The sequence below is a fragment of the Brachyistius frenatus genome, unplaced genomic scaffold (assembly GCF_029030835.1).
Source record: "Brachyistius frenatus isolate BFR_SWC_R1_liver_20210118 unplaced genomic scaffold, ASM2903083v1 Contig_2, whole genome shotgun sequence".
Taxonomy (NCBI): Eukaryota; Metazoa; Chordata; class Actinopteri; family Embiotocidae; genus Brachyistius; species Brachyistius frenatus.
Window position 1 is genome coordinate 11,098,508 of NW_027210601.1, and position 18,473 is coordinate 11,116,980.

The 18,473-nt window shown below is 40.9% G+C and overlaps 1 protein-coding gene across 1 annotated transcript in view; it reads right to left on the bottom strand.

Annotated features, from left to right (window-relative positions):
• The window catches only part of csmd2 (CUB and Sushi multiple domains 2), a 250,294-nt gene that overhangs the window by 59,639 nt on the left and 172,182 nt on the right, over positions 1-18,473 (bottom strand). Inside the window, exons 31-39 of the mRNA XM_069699145.1 lie at positions 17,471-17,665; positions 16,565-16,681; positions 14,479-14,592; positions 8,588-8,683; positions 7,449-7,652; positions 6,468-6,592; positions 3,264-3,360; positions 2,125-2,229; positions 1,837-1,955 (exon numbers count right to left, since the gene is read on the bottom strand). Of these exons, the coding sequence (XP_069555246.1) occupies positions 1,837-1,955; positions 2,125-2,229; positions 3,264-3,360; positions 6,468-6,592; positions 7,449-7,652; positions 8,588-8,683; positions 14,479-14,592; positions 16,565-16,681; positions 17,471-17,665 (1,172 nt within the window). The remainder of the gene's footprint in view (positions 1-1,836; positions 1,956-2,124; positions 2,230-3,263; positions 3,361-6,467; positions 6,593-7,448; positions 7,653-8,587; positions 8,684-14,478; positions 14,593-16,564; positions 16,682-17,470; positions 17,666-18,473) is intronic.

An 18,473-nucleotide genomic window follows, 5' to 3' on the forward strand; every position in this document is an offset into this window, starting at 1 on the left:
ACACACACACACACACACACACACACACACACACACACACACACACACACACACACACACACAAAGACAAAACGTGTGACAAAGAACAGACAATTAATCAATTTGTTCATCCCGCTGTCAGTCATCTCTTGCTCCAATTATTTGAACCTGTTGCCTGTCTCCACATGACTTCATGTGGCGACTAAATGACGAAATCCATCTAAAGTGACAGGGAGCAGTAGAGAGGCAGCATCACAGGCATATTGAGATGATCATACAGAGAGAAACAGACAGATAAAGGTTACAAAAAGCTTCACAGTATTGTTGCACTGCCAAAATGACACAACAGGCATTTGTTTTTCTAAGTTCTGCAGTTGAGTATCAAAACCATAAACATAAAAAAAAGATGATTGCTTGCTAATGATAATGTCTAGTATTAGAACATAATAGACCGAGTCAGCTGACCTTTATAGTCATAAACAGAAAAAGCCACTACAATGAGCCATACGTTGACACCACATGCTTGTTTTGGTGTCAAGTTTTTTGAGCTGTTACTATTTGACATATCTCGCTGATCAGGGAGTACCAATGCAAGGCTTGATATTGCCTTCGGATATTTTCAATCTTAATTTCATCTTCCTGCAGTCAAGGTAAACCTTCAGTCTATAATTATAGACTAGAAATTATATTATTTAAGGGCTTTCCAATCTATGACTCTAAGGATTGGGAAAGAATAAGCTTGGCACAAGTTTTATGCAAAGTGATAAGGATGCTTGATATCTGTGTTACCATATTACAGTATAACTGATGTAGCTTGTACAATAAAATACGATCGAATAATTAAGAATGACTCAAGTTTACTTTTATCTTATGCACATGCTCACATATACATGTAGCGTGACCGACAGTCCTATTAATGGTGTCACTGATCAAGATGGCGGTAACGTGTCTCAATATGCAGTGATGTACTAGCAAAGACAGGGAGGAGGAACACTAATATGAATATAACAATGCTGGACTAAAATGCTAAAAAAATTGGTTTGTAAATGTTTTATGAGCAATATAAATAGACTCAATTAGTTAGACCTCAAGGATACACACAATGCGTCTTGGTAAGCAACATTTAATGAAAACATAACTTTTGTTTGTTTACAAAAAAATCTCTGCTCGACACCCTGAAGTCATGATAATGTGAAGTAAAGTTGAATGTTCAGAAAGAAACAGATTGTTTTTTTGTAAAAACCTTGCTTTGTTCTCTACAACCACTATCACACTTTACAAAAACATTACATCACAGTCTTTGGACTAATAACCATTAGAATTAAACCCCAAAAACTAAACCAGGGAGAAAAATGGAAGTGGAATAAAAAAAAAAAAAAACTGGCCATTTATATGTTAGAACTAGGAGAAACAAACAGTCCTGACAGAGTTCAAATATATTTATGTGATCTACTGTGACCAGTGAGCTCCATAGATGTCACTATCTGTCTCTTGAAGGACTTATGACTACAGAAGATGTGCACAATACAGTCAAACTGGAATCCTGTGCAGATTTCTGACTTTATGGCACCACATCTCATAAATTATAGGCAGCAAATGGAGGAAAAACAGTCAAGATACCTATTCTGACTTTCATATTGGATCGACTTAAATGGAATTTTGACAAAACATATGTCGTTAATAAAGCATAACAATCAGCATTAAATTAAAAAAAAAAAAAAAGGCTAATGTGTAATCAGACCATACAGAACAAAGGAGACGATTAGTAAACAAACTCAAAGTAAAACAAAGCAATAAATAAATGTAGCTTTTATGGTTATTTACAACTGAACCATATCTGAAAGCAGGAGTTGTTACCTGTAGAGTATATCCAGGTTCGCAATGAAAGGACACTACATTATTCATCTGAAGACGTTCCCCAACTTTGATACTATTCATGGGAACAACAGGCTCTGGGCAGTTGGTCAGAGACACCGCTAAAGAGATGGAGAACAGAGAAAACAAATATTAGAAATTACCATATACAATACAACATTTTATAACAAAATTGCAGGACATTCCTGTCATCCTGAGGTCACACGCAGCCAGGAAATGGACTCTTCTTTGACTTAATACACAGTGATACAAATAATGTTTTTCACTTACTTTTGTATTCCAGCCTGAATCCAGCAGCAGACACACTAATATCAGAGAAGAAGTGGAGGTAGAGTTGGTTGGAGGTGCTGTTGAGGAGAGCTGGGACCGTTGTGCCTTTGGGAGAAGATTAATAGTGAAGTTTAGCAACACTATCTCCTCCGTCGGCTGATCACAACTAACTGAATGAGCCACCGGCAAGAAGCTTGGTCATTTTACATTTGCAGAGATCAGTGTGTGTGTGTGTGTGTGTGTGTGTGTGTGTGTGTGTGTGTGTGTGTGTGTGTGTGTGTGTGTGTGTGTGTGTGTGTGTGTGTGTGTGTGTGTGTGTGTGTGTGTGTGTGTGTGTGTGTGTGTGAGAGTGCATGCAGAACAAAAAAAAAGATTATGTCTAGATGCATTAGGATATCGGGGGAATGACGTAATAGTGGCTTTTGACAGGACAAAGAGCAAAACTAATAATGTATTCCAATATTTTAGTATGTATTCAGTTGATAATAAAATAAAAATCCTTTTGAAACAGAAAAAAAAAATCACAAAATTAAATTCATACATTGTAAAGCTATGACCTCATATCGGTTCTTTATTAACTCAAATTTGTGAGCCTGGCATTTCTCTTTCATCTCTTTATTTGTTGGCACTTCTAACATTTACATTTGGTCTTGTTCCAAGCACAAACAAAAGGAGAAGTCCCTGTTGCCGTATCCTCACCACGATGGGAGTAACAAAGGTGCTGTAAACAAACTTCAACTCCACACAGAAAAAAGCGAACCTTTGCAGAACCGTAGCAAGGTTTTGCCAGGGGAAGCTCATGAAGATTCAAATTTTGAAAACTTTCCCATGACTACACCGGCTGCTTTTATGTATTCTCAATTTAATTTGGCAGTGTTACAATGACAGCTGTGCCAAATGAGGCATCCACTTTTAGCACTGCATGCATTGGTTAACAAATACAGTATGTTTTCCAGCTCATAGTTTGCGCTCTGTGAAAACTGATTAGACTATTATGTTGCTGTTTTGGCAGGTATAGATGAGTGGTTGTTTTTTTTAATTGTAAAAAAAAAAAAATCTGTTTTTTTATCCAAGGTCGCACACATTTAACACAGGCAAAACAAATAACAGCAAGCATGCGAACGTATATCCTGGTATACCTGAGAAGCTGCCAAGCATGGTGTCAGTGTTGTCGCCTCCGTCAAACACCTCCAGCGAGTCCCAGTTCTGCTCTGTGACAAAGCTGATTACCTGGATCTGAGACAGGAACGAGACAGAGAGAAAAAGGGGGTGGAAGAGGAACACAATTAGTCAAAAATAAAAACAGAAACACCAATATCGAAACAGGACGGACGAAGACAGAAGTCATGCTAGCAGGGTTGTCTCTGGATTTAGTGGAGAAAGAAGGATTTTGGTGGGACATGTACAGTAACCATAAACTTGTGGCTTTAAGCAAAGATAACATTGCCAGAGTATGCAGGCACAAGTCCTACTAGCTTGGATGTAAAACAGATAGAGCAGGGGTGGTGGCTGTGAGTATTGAGCAGAGTAGTTCTGGGACGTTAAAAGTAAAAGTTCATTCATAAAGACCATCTTTGTGTAATTTTTCCTCAGTTCATTCTCTCCCACTTCTTCTAATCACCTGACTGTGGCCGTTCTGGGTAAACCTATTGCCACGATCTCAATCAGCCAATCACTCAATTGTTGTCAAATCTAATATCTGTCCTACTCTCTGCAACTAAGCACTGCCTCTCCTCCCTTTAAATGTGATGACGTCACAATGAGGTCTAAAATCCCAAAACTCTCACATTCCCACAATTCTATCTCTTCCTCAGCGTGTCAATAACATTTTCTATCTATTCACTCAAATCGAGTCTTGACAAAACACTGGTGAAGGGAGGTGCCCACTAGATAACCCCAGTGAGATACTGCATACCCTAACCTTGTTACTAGTACTGCGTAGTAGGTGGTGTCTTACTTTGGTGCATGAGCATAGCATGGATAATGTTCGCATAGCGTCCTGTGAGTCGGTGAGGTGTTTGTTAGGAGAACACTGGTAGTAACATTGAGTCAGTCGACCTTTGCGGTGTTTTTTCCGCGTCAGTATGGCTCTTTTTGTGTACGCCAAAACTTGTTAAAATGTCAGTGAAAAACATTCCCAGTATGAAAAAAAGATATGTGCAAAACAATACCCCACAGTCATCAATCTTAAATCATCTCTGTAGTTAACAGTGTTTTACAGAAATAAAGACAGTTAAGAGTGCGTCGACAAGCTCACAAAACTATATAAACATTATTTGACTTGAGTTTAAAGTACATAAAAGGTGAGATATGAAATGATCAAAGCCATGAAGTAAGGAATAAAACGCAACTAATAGGGCAATACTTAAAATACTTTTTTTTCTCTTTTCTAAAGACCCTCTTGGAAGGCTGTCTTCATGTGCTGTGCTTTGGATTTTAAATTAGGGAAACTGTATGACAGCTGCGGAGAATGTTCAATATTCTTCAAAGAGAGGCAGACTGAGACTTTTTCTGCTAATAAAAGTTACCACAGATAAGAAAACACAACAAAGGTTGCCCAAATTGATGGATCTGAAAACGTATTTTGCTGTTGAATTCTGTGACCAAACAAAGAAGAAGGGTACACCAAAATTTGTGAAATAGCTGGAGCAGTTGCACATGAAATGAATGTGTGAACGGGAACTATTCCGTGCCATCCACAACATCTTTGTTCTCAGTCTTCGTCTGAAATTCATTCACTCATGTGTCATCCTTCATCTTCTCACTATCTCCAAGCCTCCCTTTCCGTTCCCTCTCGCCCTGCCCTCTCCTCTGCCTCTGATGGTTATAGATCAGATATGAGCCAATTAGAGGGGCTGTAGGGGCTCTGGTGCACCGGGCTCCCTGCGAGACGAGGCACATCACAGATTGATCTTTCATTAGGGGGCCATGGCAAATGTGCCAGCAAGGCAGCTCGCTCCTTTAACTTCTCTCCTCGATCGTGACACTCCAATCTAATGTGTTTCTGGTAGCTGGGAGAGGTGAGAAAAAGGCAGACGGGGAGAGAGGAGATGACGGTGTGAAAAAGAAGGAATAGTTAGGGTGAGGAGGAGAGAGCAGCTGCGGAGCAGGAAACTCTTCGCACTTTGCATTTTGATAGCACCGGCAGCGACCCTGTAGGGATGTGGAAATGTGCTGCCGTCTGCGGAAGTGTTCCACAGAGCTGAAACTCTCACATATTGTTATTTGACCAGTCAGAAATGTAGACATGTAAGTGTGAGTCTGTTTGCCTTTCAAGGGCATGCGTACAGTCGCCTCTCTGTTCTTAATTTAGTTTATTTCCCCTCTGAACTATTGGAATGTTAGTGTGGGGTGCAGCATGCTAAATGTGCCTGTGGGCCGTGTCGTGTGTTTGACCTGCAAGGACAGTCAGCTGAGGTGGGGGAGCTAATAGCTGAGGGATGCCACTGAGGTCATTAAACGCAGCAGCTAAAGCATAAGCCTAAAAACTTTCTGTCAGGCATATCCTATGGGACCCTGCCCAGGTTCCATGAGGTTTCATCACGCACGCATCACAGAATAAGAATATGCAAACCAAATTAACTCCCAAGAAAGAAAAGTAAAGTAATTGAAGAGGCAATTATATACAAATTTATTTCAGGTTGTGCAATCTTAAGTTTCTGCTATAGTGATCTGCCAAATTAAATTCTGAGCTGCTGCAAAGTCAATAGACTCAATCATTTAGGTGCTCTCCTGGACCGAGAGAGACTGTAAATGCTATACCTTGATATACTGCGGGTAACTCTGCTTATTAGCTTTTGGTAAGCTGAAAACATATCATCACAGAGAAGCTTGTTTTCAAGACATGCAGAGCCTTAATGTCTAGAAGCTGCAGATGAAAAAAGAAAACTGTCAACTCCTCTAAAAGACACTTTTAAAAAGAGATGACTCCATATATTCATGGAGCGGATCATTGCATGCTGGAAAGAGGCACTTAAAAAACTAAAACAACACTTTAAAGCATGGCTCTGAATTTGTGATTTGTACTATTGCAAACTTGTGCATCAATTATTAAACTGTGTTAAGAGGCCCATTGATATTGTAACAGAGCTGACTTCTCATATCTAGACATTTGTATACATTTGGAGGACTCAAATGTCTCCAGCCTTTCAAAAACAGATTTCGGACATCTTGAAACATTGACAAGTCTTAGCAGGAAACACTGTTGCATTCGTTCCCTCTGAGCTACGATTGTGACTTTCTATATTTGCGACTGAGATACCTTTGGATTTAAAAAAAAAAGTGGTACTGGATAGGGGTTGAGGTTGTGTTGATGATCACTGTTGAAACTCTTTTATACAAACCTGGATTCCTGATCCCTCAGGAACAGTGATCTTCCACACACAGTTGAGGCTGTTGAGATAAGGCTCAGGAAAGCCTGGAGATAAGATGGTGCCAGTTCGATGGGTCAGATTGCCTCCACATGGAACTGTGGGATGAAAGGAGAGGGTTGACTGCTAAGTCTTGATAGCAGTTACCAAATGTGTCATGGCGTCAGACAGCAATGTAGGGAGAGCATGAAATGATTGTTAATCTTCTTCTATAATAATTTTCCAAACATCGGGTTCCTTAGTGGGGTTAACAAATATTTTTTTCTTAAACAAGTGTTGGTATGCAAACAGGATAAATATCATATAACAAATTAACAAACAGATAATAAAAAACAGCAAAACATTAAATTATCTTTGCTTCGTACATTTTCAGCTTGTTTTAAAAATAATTCAGATTTTCAGACTCACTAAACTTAAATCGGTAAATCATGCACCAGAGGACAACACACACACACCTGGCCACTCAAGCGTACACACACAAACGCACGCATTATACCAGACACAACGGAACACTCCTAAAGAGTGTTTACAGACGTCAGACATCGTCTTCCCAGCTTGTTCTGTGTGGTTCACATCTGGTGACAGCTCAGGAGCATCTGCTGCAGCTGTATGCTGTTTGTGATCGTGTGTGTCTGTGTATAGACATGTTGATATCGCCATATGTGTCTGTGAGTGTATGTCAGTGTGTGTTTGTGAACCTGAGCACTGCCTGCCACTTGTGTGCCGCATGACTAAATCTCACTGTATCGCTGCGGGCGAGGGCCGACGGCCCACATCTGTGTCAAGACAGGAGGTCGACACTCAAGGCAACAAGTGGGAGAGAGACGGAGACGGACAGGAAGAGACACAAACAAACAAAGAAGGGAAACGAAAGCCACAAAAACACACTCAGACGGGCTTGTGAATGTTTCCAACAACTGTGTGTGTTGTGGTGTTTGAGTGTTCGTGTCCTACCTATACAGCTGGGTATGGAGCTGTTCCACTGTGCCAAGGCATTGGGAACGGTTAAACATTCGATGGCACTCGGCCCCTCCAGCATGTAACCTGGGCTGCACTCAAAGCGGACCACCGCACCGACAGCAAAGTTGCTACCCATACGGCGGCCATTTCGGGGCTCAGGGACTGAGCTGCACTGGGTGGCGCTGGTCCGAGGCACAGCTGTGGACAGAGAGGAAGAGGAGGTCAGTACAGGTGTTTGTTAACAAAGTTTTAAAGGGAATAAATGGATGTTGTGCCTTTCTACTGTATATTCAAATGTGTTTCATGCACCTTACTACTTGAAGGAGCTGCAACACAGCCTGAAGGGAGACACCTAATAATATGTATGACTTATTTTTGGATGTGTGTGTGTGTGTGTGTGTGTGTGTGTGTGTGTGTGTGTGTGTGTGTGTGTGTGTGTGTGTGTGTGTGTGTGTGTGTGTGTGTGTGTGTGTGTGTGTGATGGTTGTTTTGACTGAATTAATGTCACTGGTGTGACCCAGTGTACATGCAATTTCTTCTCAGGTCTCTCTCTGAAAATAGATCTTAATCTCAGAGAGAATAACTAAGTACACTTAACTCACTAAATATTTAATTTTCCATATGAAAATCTCCCCACTTGATCAATATAAGGTTAATATATCAATATAGTTACTATGGGTTACGTGTGATTACATTGACCCAGAGAGCTATGATATTCAGCTTCTCTTTGCTTTGGCCTTCCTTTCGCTTACTTACAATACAATTCATGAATGGATTTGTATTTATTAAACTTTCTCCATAGATGCCTTTGCCTTTGGATATGTTCAGCAAATGTCATTTCGGGTACAATGCATTGTTTAAAGAAAATAACAACCCAAAACAAAGTCCCTCTTAGGGAACAGAAAAACAGCCATGTTTAAGCTCAACCTTTTTACGAGAGCGCACGCTTCCTGCCAACGCACACATAAACACAAGCACAACTGAAACAGTGGCTGAGGGTGAATCCTCGCAGAAACACTCAGCAGGTCACATATGATGGAGGGGGAACTGTGGCTGTTTGAACAGAGAGAACCCAAGAGGAAGAAGGCAGAATAATGTATTTCTGTATGTGTATGTGCCTGTTGCAGACTTACCCTGGTAGACCAGATGGAATCCTCTGGAGCTGGATTGGCCTTTGGAGGTAAAGCGGATCAGGATTTGGTTGGAGGTTGCTAATGGCAACGATTCGCCTGAGATGGAGAAAAGACACAGTTTGTAACATTTTTAGCAAAGTGCTTCCTTCAGTCTATTTTTGTGTGGGTACATTCAACTGTCTGCTGGTTACCTGATTCCCATCTTGTATCGTATGCCGTTAACTAACTGACATTTCTTCCCTCCTAATGTGAATGTTAATGACTATTTCAGGGACTCTCAGTTCTGTGTGTCCAGCAGGAACATTAAAAAAAGTGCAAGTGCTGGGGAATCTGCTGTGATTGAGTGAAAGAGGACATACTGCAGGTCTGTGAATATGGATATATTTAGACGCTCTGTTCATGTACTGCATTGCAGGAAAGTGCAAACAAAATGTGGGAAGTGATCTGGTGAAGTCTTGCTGTGTAGTCTGGAGCTGTGCAAGGCAATGTTATGCTTCTAAACATGGACACATGTTTATGAGGCTTTACAACAGCTGGGGTATTTCTATCAGCTACATTATGACTAAATGGGAGTCCTGATTATTGATAGCGTTGTGCTCCAATTACAGCTGAGCCTCTGACTGTTTATATCAAATAATGTCCTGGGAGCTTACATACTGTTTTTGATGAGCCTACAGTATAAGCTGTCATGTTCTTCTTTTTCCCAGGTCAGCAATATTCTAATTTATGGTTAATTTCATTTCACTTCTAAGGTAATTTATTTCTCCAGAGAGACTATTGCATTTCTCTTTCCAAATTGTAGTTCCCAATAACCAATCATTTCTGGGGTATCTGCAGCTGATTTTAAATGGTGTAGCAGGATTTCTAAGTGCCGCAGGGATCACACTTCCTGTGACTTTACTTCATTGACTATTAGTGATATGAAATTCAAAGTTGTTTTTTTACCTGCTGTGTAAAGGCTCTCTACAATCAAGCCCCTGCTTACATTTGGGAAGTTTTAACAGCGTACTGTACAGGCACGGTACTGCACTCGGCCACCTGACCGGAGCTTACTGGCTGTCCATCTGTCAAAAATCTAAGACCTCGTGGGATCACGCTGTTTCTCGTTGTAGCTCAAAGGTTTTGGAACGTTGGACGTTTGGCTGATCAGGTACAAGTTTTGTTTTACGTATCATCTGAAAACCTTTTAATAAAGAGGGGGCTTCAGTTCTTTTAACTAAAATGTAAAGGGCTTTTGTGAGGTTTCCCCTACAATACAGCGTTACATTGGATTTCCTAAACATTGTAGGGGTTCGATGCTTTATAGGATTGTTTCCTCTACGAACATTTATCCATGCCTAAATTTGAAATGTCTGAAAAGAGGATATCCTATTACTCAAATTACTGATATAATATGGTGCCATCCTCATCAGCTCATAGGGTAATTACACATGAGACCCCCCCCGATATAACTATTGAGGTGGAAAATTTGTTTGAGTGGCGTACAACATGATACTAAGTGTGAGCCTCTCTGTCTCTGCCTCTCTGTCTTTCTCTCAGTGTGCTGCTGACTGGCTCTCTGCAGTGAATCTCATTACTCTGTGTCTGCTTGCTGTCACACTGTAGTGGGAGGCAGACGTGCTTAACCCCAGAGGCAACATCTGTGGGTGTGTGTGTGTGTGTGTGTGTGTGTGTGTGTTTGTGAGTCTGTCCTGTGCATATAGGTTTTGCAAATGTTTTGATGAGAGTATTTCTGCACCTTTAAATGCAGCGCACTGAGAAAAAAAAATAAAATTGAAGGCATTCGTTTCTTAAAGATTCATCACCAGGATTGTTCGAGTTCCACTGTCGGATCCCAGTGGCATGCTGGGTAGTTTATTAGAGGAATTGCAGCGTGCTGTCATCGTCACAGTGTTTCATAATTTGCTGTGCGGGGCAGGTATTCATCCAGATAGATCTAACATGTGTCAGCATGTAACTCATCAACCCTCTGGCCACTTTCCAGCTCTGAACCACTTTGCCCTTAAAATGATCTTCGACGCCGGCATATGAAAAGACTCACTGGGACAGATATGACTTTGGCTGGAAGTCAATGGTCAAAATTCAGTGGCGGTTGTTGGTGTGCACTGATGCGGATACAGCAGTAATGGTAAACAATGTCAGAGATGAATGTCCCAGTTGTTAAATGACCACTCCAACAGGGTCGTGTGAAAAAGAGTTGTGAAATAAAGTTTACATCTGTTTTGCATTTCTTCAGCGGTGGTGAAATAAAAATAGCAAAGAATTAGCAGTAAAAGTGGTCAAACATCAATGGCTTCCCTAATACTAGACAGTCTTGATATTGAAAATGATTTCTTTATGATTTAAATCACTTTAAACATTATCATTTGAATAAGTCTCCTTGATTTCTTGATTCAGTCCTTTTGTCCGCTCGGCCTACCTGCTGTTTCCTTTTCTCCTCTAATTCCCACCTTTTCTCCTTAATTTAGGCTCCTCACATTTCTTCTTATTACATTCTGTTTGTCAGCACGGCCTCCAATAATTCAGTCACCGCATTTTCTTTTCAAAAACAGTGCTTTTACTCAGTAATGAAAACATCATGTCAAATGCTTTAGTGAGTCTAGTTTAATGTAACATGGTCAGCATGATCACAGTGAAGTGCCTTGTGTTTTGACTGTTGGAACATTGTACAAGAAACATACATTATCTGTCCTGAAATTACAGTGAACAAATGGCTAAAACTGACCAGTTGGTTGATTTCTGTGAGTTTTTCTGAAAATGAATATGTCATTAATTTGATTCCTAGCTATTCTTCTTTTTCAATAAAATAATTTTGAAAATTACAAATCCTGAAATATGGCCTGTCCCCAGCCAAATTGGAGTAACATCTCTTGTAGTTTTGTTATGCTAAAAACTGTTACTTAAAAACAATAAACAGCATTAATAATGAGTTGAAGTTGTTATAATTCATATGAATTGATTAAAAAGGATTTTACAACTGTCCCCATGTTTTCAGTCAGTCCAGTCACATTTACATTCAGCACTACATAAAGAGTGCAGAATAAGCCTTTAAGGTTAGGACTCAGAGGAAACGATTGAGGTTACACTGACGCTGATCAAGGACGTGTTCTGTCATTAAATTGTATAATTTTAGCCATTTTTTTTTTGCATGTTATTTGTTTTTCTTTGAGGAGGACAAGCTAAAAGGTCAGGACCTGTCACACTAAAATATGTTACAGGGATATTATTTGCAGAGCATGGTCAATATCCTGCCACTCAGGAAAAACCTCATTACATGACAGCATATTTACTGTATAAGTCATGACAGCTGGTATATTTAGATGTTATGGGTGATTTTCTTGCTTTGTCAGCTCACACACATTAAATGTTTGTAGGTTTGTAAGCTTCACTGCACCTGTATGTTAGATCCAGCTACACACCTCTGGACTATGCCTAATTCATGCTGGGGCTAAAAGTCCCTCTTCCTTTGCCAAAGTGTGTCAGCTCTGGTCTGCCATGCTTGGTTAGATGGCTCTGTGAACCTGCCACCAGGAGTCCGCAGTTAATATAGCGTCCTGTTTATTGAGCTGTAAACTGGATTTTCTGAGGCTGCCCTGGACACAAACCAAAGTAATCATTTTGCTTTTGTCAAGCCACAGGGCTGGAGCAGGCTGAGATGGAGAGCTGCCCTCATCTCACACCTCTTTTTATTCACCCCCCCCTTCAGAGATTGGACCTCCTCTACCTTAAGGAATTTATTTTGTAGCGAATCAACACGGTTCTGGCATTTATCGCATCCATGCATCAACATAATGCGACACAACATATTAGTTATTCTTCACCGCTTCACTTTTACCCTCACAACTGCTATGCTCTTTGCTACTCTTCATTTTCATATATTTATTACCTATTCTACCTTTGTGTATGTGTGTCGTTTTGGTAGACATTTTCTCAGAAATATTCGCTGCTATTTGGGCAGTACCTCCGTTCTTTTAGGTACTAGACATAAATTAAATTTAAATTCCGCTCACGTAAAGTAAAATGATGAGGCCAAAATAAATTTGGGGTTGAAGTTATTATTAATGTGTATATGTGTATTCATATGGTTAGATCTTTGTTTATGTTAAAGTTATGAACACATACAGTCTATTCTGCCTAATAACACACAAATCATTAGATTGTGCTTGTTCATATTGAATAGCCACCATCATTGAAAACATTGACAGTGTTGGTTGGGAAAGTATGTGAAACCCGAGGCTACTTTGAACAAACTTGAAGTCCGATTTCTGAAGATTTTAGATGTGGATGTGACCTACTTTGACTTAAAGAACAAGACGTATACTAATTTCCTTATGTTTTCCATAAGGGGTTCATCTAATGGTGTTGTTCAATACAATTATAAAGTCCATACTTGTTATTTTGATGTAGATCAGATCACATTTTCTAACCAATAAAAGCACTAGAGACGGTAATTTCAAAGGGTGCACGTACTTTCTATTTCTGCTGTAGGTTACTGGTTAGATTTTGGTTAGGAATTTTGGTATTCTGCTGCAGTGGGGTGGAATCTGTGAAGAGTAAATGCTCTCAAGCTTGGAAAATGTTTTCTTGAGTCTTAAAAGTTACCTCCCAGGAACATATCAAAGCTTATATTTTGAAATCAACTAAACTTTAATAAATATTTTTGTGATCCTTTAAAGTTACCCTTCTCTCCAAAATTAGTTTTTCTTCCTGCTCCTATGATTGGATGTTTTAACTTCACTGTGCAGAGTAGTAGAAGGTAATTTTCACATTCAATTTTCACATTCATCTGATTAAGTTTCTATGGTTTAGGGTAAAATCAAATTTTAAAGGGCAGGTGTAGGAGCATGATTTGTGAAATCACAAATAGTCATTTGTTGAAGCCTCCAGTGCACAGTCACTACAAATTGACAGTGAAGTGACACATCTTGTGTCTAGCAATTAAACTTTAGAAATTACATATATTTGCATATTCATATAATCTGGAATCTTTAATGAGGGAGTAATTTTAAGAAGTTTTACAAGCCAATTTACACGTTTTTTTTAGGAATACCATATCAGGCCCAAACTATTATTCAAAATAGAGTATCTTCTCTTAAAACATCTCTAGAGGGGATCGCTAATGTTTTTTTTTTAATAATATATGGTATTTTTTGGTTTATATTATATTATTTTGTTTAAATTTATTTTTTATATGGTATTGTACTATAAAAATGTGAAGGCATGCGAGCATCTTTTTTGTTTTAATTGAGATAAATACATCATGCAATTGCATGGAAAGAGGATTAAAGCAGACATTTTGGCAAATACTTCTCCAGCTGTTTCAGCATTGAGATAAACAGCTGCAACCTGAAAAGTTGTGTGCATGAGTGCACTTGTTTGTCTCCATAACAGAGTTGACAGGAGTGTTTGTGTAATACCAATTCAGGTGTATGTGCATGCGAGTCTTCCGGAGCCCGTCTGCTGCTATGTTATCCCTGTGACTCCTTAAGTTGTTGTTGTCACTGTTGAATTGTGTTACAGCTCACTGGAGCCCACCTGCAGCCCCGGCAGCTCTGCCTGTGTCAGCAATTTGTCTCAGAGTTTAACTGGGTCCTTATGAAAGGGATAAGGCCAAGACAACATTGTATTTAGTTCCCTGTCGTGTCAAAAATAATGGCTGGGAGATCAAATAGTCAAATCAGATTTGGTGCAAGCTGGTACTGAATATAAAACAAAAGCTGGACAAGTGGGTGTGAGTCATGTTTTGCCAACCTGCAGTTCCATGTAAAAAAACAACAACTTTATTTTCTACCTTTGTTTTGTTAGATACCTGCTGAAATATTCTGCATAGCAGCTTCACAAAAATGTGCTTGTGTGCAGGCATCTGAGCGTGTTCGCTTGTGTTTAGGTACCTGTGTGCACTCCAGACAGCGAGCTGAGGACACGGGAGTGCTGTGTCGCCCCGTCATAAACCTCCACAATGTCATTCAGAGCTGTGTGAAAGAAGGCGAACTGACTGAAGACCACTAGAAAAGACAGACATGGAGAGAAAATTGGCATCAGAGGGGACTGAAATTAGCTAAAATTAGTGACTGCGGCAGTCACATTTCGTTTGAAATGAAAATCCATTAAAACAAAAAAGGTGCTCTGTAGTATCCACATTCAAAAGAACATTATCAACACAAATTTCAATCAAAATGTCTTCTTTAAAGCAGGCTGGATAGTACCAATGACAACACAACCAAAAACTGATATTACAAGGGAGATCAGCAATCCTGCCTTGGCTTGATGGCCTGTCAGTAGATGAAAGGCTTTGCAATGACAGCCAATCTGTTGTACAATGTGCAGCTAAAGCTCCACTACTGTGCTTTCATCCTTTCAACTCTCCCTTTCTACTGCTATTGCCTGAACAAATTCACCCCTTTCACATTCAATATACGTCGAGTTTACTTGTGGCAAATATTGCAGGTTAAAGAGAAGGATGAAGGGACCGAGGGAGACAGGAAAAAGGCAGAGGGGACAGAGGACGAGTGCTCTCCATTAGGTGTGATGACAGGACCTTATTTTCTGAGTAACACTTGCTCAGGATGACTCAGCGTCTGTAATCTTCCCCTCATCTTCAATGCTTTTTCTTTAGTCATGCATCCTCTTCATCTGCGGAAAAATAAACCTGTGGCTGCATCCACCCTGTCCTCTGCATAGAGGAAAACAGCGTATCATTAGGGCTGGTGCATCAGCTTAATGAGAAGTGGCAAGAATGGAGGCAAGAGCATTTGTGGCTCTGCACGACAAAGTGAGTCGCCTTGGGCCTCGCTGTCATTTTCCAGGAAAATGCAAATGTGGACTTTAATTATTTCAATTTCCGGACTTTCTTTGACTTCACTAAGTGAAATATGCTGCTGACGGGTTCCCAAACGGATTTCTGCCCAGTTCTTTTGGATGAGTACCGGACCTCTGAATGGGTGTCATGACCTCAGCGTTTAAAAGTCTGGGGTGAAGTACCCCAAAGCCAAACGCATGCCCGCTGTTTTTTGTTGTAATTTAACATGAATAAGACTTGAGCTTTCCCTTCGAGACGCATGATGCTGATAACTCATTAAAAGAGGGAAGAGAGGAGGAAGCCGGACATGAAAAGGAGAGATGGACCGCCAGTGAAGCAGACAGACGTCTTGGCAAATAAGTGAAACATGTTTGCTTGAGAATTTACATGTTTGAGCTGTGTCATACTTGACAATTGTTTTGCTTTCTGAATAATTTGCTGCTCCTACAGCATCACATCACATATTGGAAGCAAACTGTGACCTTTAAGATGGAAATGCCAGAAAGTAGTGAAACTCCAGAAACTGCGGATCTTCCAGACACCAATTATTTTTCAGTGTGTGTGTGTGTGTGTGTGTGTGTGTGTGTGTGTGTGTGTGTGTGTGTGTGTGTGTGTGTGTGTGTGTGTGTGTGTGTGTGTGTGTGTGTGTGTGTGTGTGTGTGTGTGTGTGTGTGTGTGTGTGTGTGTGTGTGTGTGTGTGTGTGTGATAGACATATTGTGTGCCTACCGTGTAAGCTGGTGATTAAATTGCTCCACCAAAGTAATGTGGAGATATATGTATAGAAATGACACAGATAGATATGGCGTATATCAATCACTTTGTGATTTTTCCATGTGAATAAAATGCAGTCAGTAGACCTCTGACGAATTACTAAAGCACTTTAATTTCAAGTTCAAAAGACGGTGTGAGAGCATTTACAAGTTTACCACAAACTTGTTTTTTCCTCCAAACCTGACAGGTAGAGGATGCTGTTATGTAAAAAAAAATATATATATTTATTTATATTTTCAGCAGTGAAAAAAATATGCAGACTTTAGTGAGGCGCTTGACCATAATTTGACCCTGATAACAGCATCTTTTGCATTACAGAATAATTACATCTCAATTAACCTACACTCAAACACACATACATGCACAATTAGTAATGAAAGTAATATAGCGCTCTTCCTTTCCTTACCGTAATCCTTGGGCACAACTACGGAGTACAAACAGGTCCGTGCGCTGCTGTAGTTGCCAGGGAAACCGGGGGACAAGACCACTCCATCTAAACCCGAGTACTGTCCCCCACATGGAGCTGCAGGAGGACACAGAGAGGACACTTGAAGAGACGTCCACAAAGAGGACAGGACAGACACAGAGGAAAAGGTCTAAAGCCAATAGTGGAAGATTCCATTTCTCCCCAACCTTCCTGCTTTTCCATCCTCTCTGTTCCACTGCTCCTAAATTACTTTTCTTGTCTGATTGGGTATTGGGTGGAAGATGTCCCCTGTGTTTGCCACAGTGAAATTGCAATGTTTTCCAAGTGTCCGTCTGGGTTAGCCAGGGTGCGATGAGGCCTGGTTCTCCTCTCCAGGTTAAAGCCCCTTAGAAATGCTCCGCGCGTGCTCGTATCGCTGTGTAAGTGCCGAGTCCGTGTATGTCGATGCTTGTTTTGCTGGTGCGAAGATATGTGTGGTACGGGCACGTCTTCCACCTGCCATAAAACTGAGGCTTCACACTGTGAGACCCAGATTCTGTGGTGTCGGGGATAATTTCACCAGCTTTCCAGGGGAATATGCGCAGCATGTGCTCGTCATGTCCTGGGAGTATCAGAGAACAGTCAGAGTGACGCAGGTTTTCGCTGGGAGTGTGAGAAGAAGATATGCAAAATGAGCATCTCTCTTTGAAAACAGCAGATTAAATTAAAGCTGCACTCTCACGTCTATTAATATTAGCAGAACCCACACAGCTCCACACACATACCTGTTGGACATAGCTCTGTGGAAAAGCCACATAATCAGATATGCATGTTTACGTGTGATAAATCTAAAAGCATTGATGTGGTTTGTGTTGCTAACAACCGACTCCAGATGTCAGTGTTTACCAATGCAGATGGGTTTGGGTTTGTTCCAGCTCGGCTTGCCGTCTCCCCCCATGATGCAAGTGAGCGTCGGGTCTCCCTCTAGCGTGTAGCCACTGTCGCAGTGGTAGGTGACGGTGGAGCCCAGCTTGAGATCGGTGCCCACCCGTGTCCCATTGCGAACCAGGCCCGGCTCGAAGCAAGACTCCCTGGGGTTCTCTGTGGAGAGAGGTAACGCAGTGGAAAATCAGCGACAGAAGGGAGCGCGTGTTGGTACTCCATAAAATGATTTTTGCATGAAGCTGCAGCACTGATACTGGAATAGAAAGTGTTTTCTGCCTAAGGTTACAGATATAGTTGGATTTCGAACTTCCTTCCTTTGTGGCTGCGTTTACTCTTTCCCCAGTTTCCTGCAAGTCTTTGCTCTCCCCTTTCAGTAAATATATCTCACTGACTGCCACTTCTCTCTGCAGCCCTTGACGGTGGCCTCTCATCTGTGGCTGCTGGGGTATGTATGGCTGTGGAGACTGACAGGCAGCTGATTGAGAGTGGCGTGGCTCTGGCCTAAGGTCTGCTGACTGCACACAACCGCCTTTCAAACAACGCTTCGCTGTGCAGTCGACTAGAGAAGACAATGCACATACGCAAGCTTTCTTTGTCAAATACGCCAACACACACGTACGCTCAGGGCCCTGCCAAACCTCGCTTACGCACACTACTGCATCTAACCACATATCAATCACCACTCCTGAGGTCGTAAGAAAGATGTCTCGCTCAATTTACCATCACATTGTTCTTTGGTGGAAAATGTGCACGTGAACCGGGGGGGGCTGTCAATTTGGCACACTTCACACCCTTACAGCTAAAATAAACATAGGAGAAATGCCCAGTGCAATTTAGTTCAATCTCAAACGCAGTCTACTCTGTTCTCACAGCAAACTTTAATATTTGATGACTTGCCACACAAAAGGGGAAGGTGAGTCAAATGTTTTCTCTTGTCAGGAAAATTTCCACTTACATTTCAGAG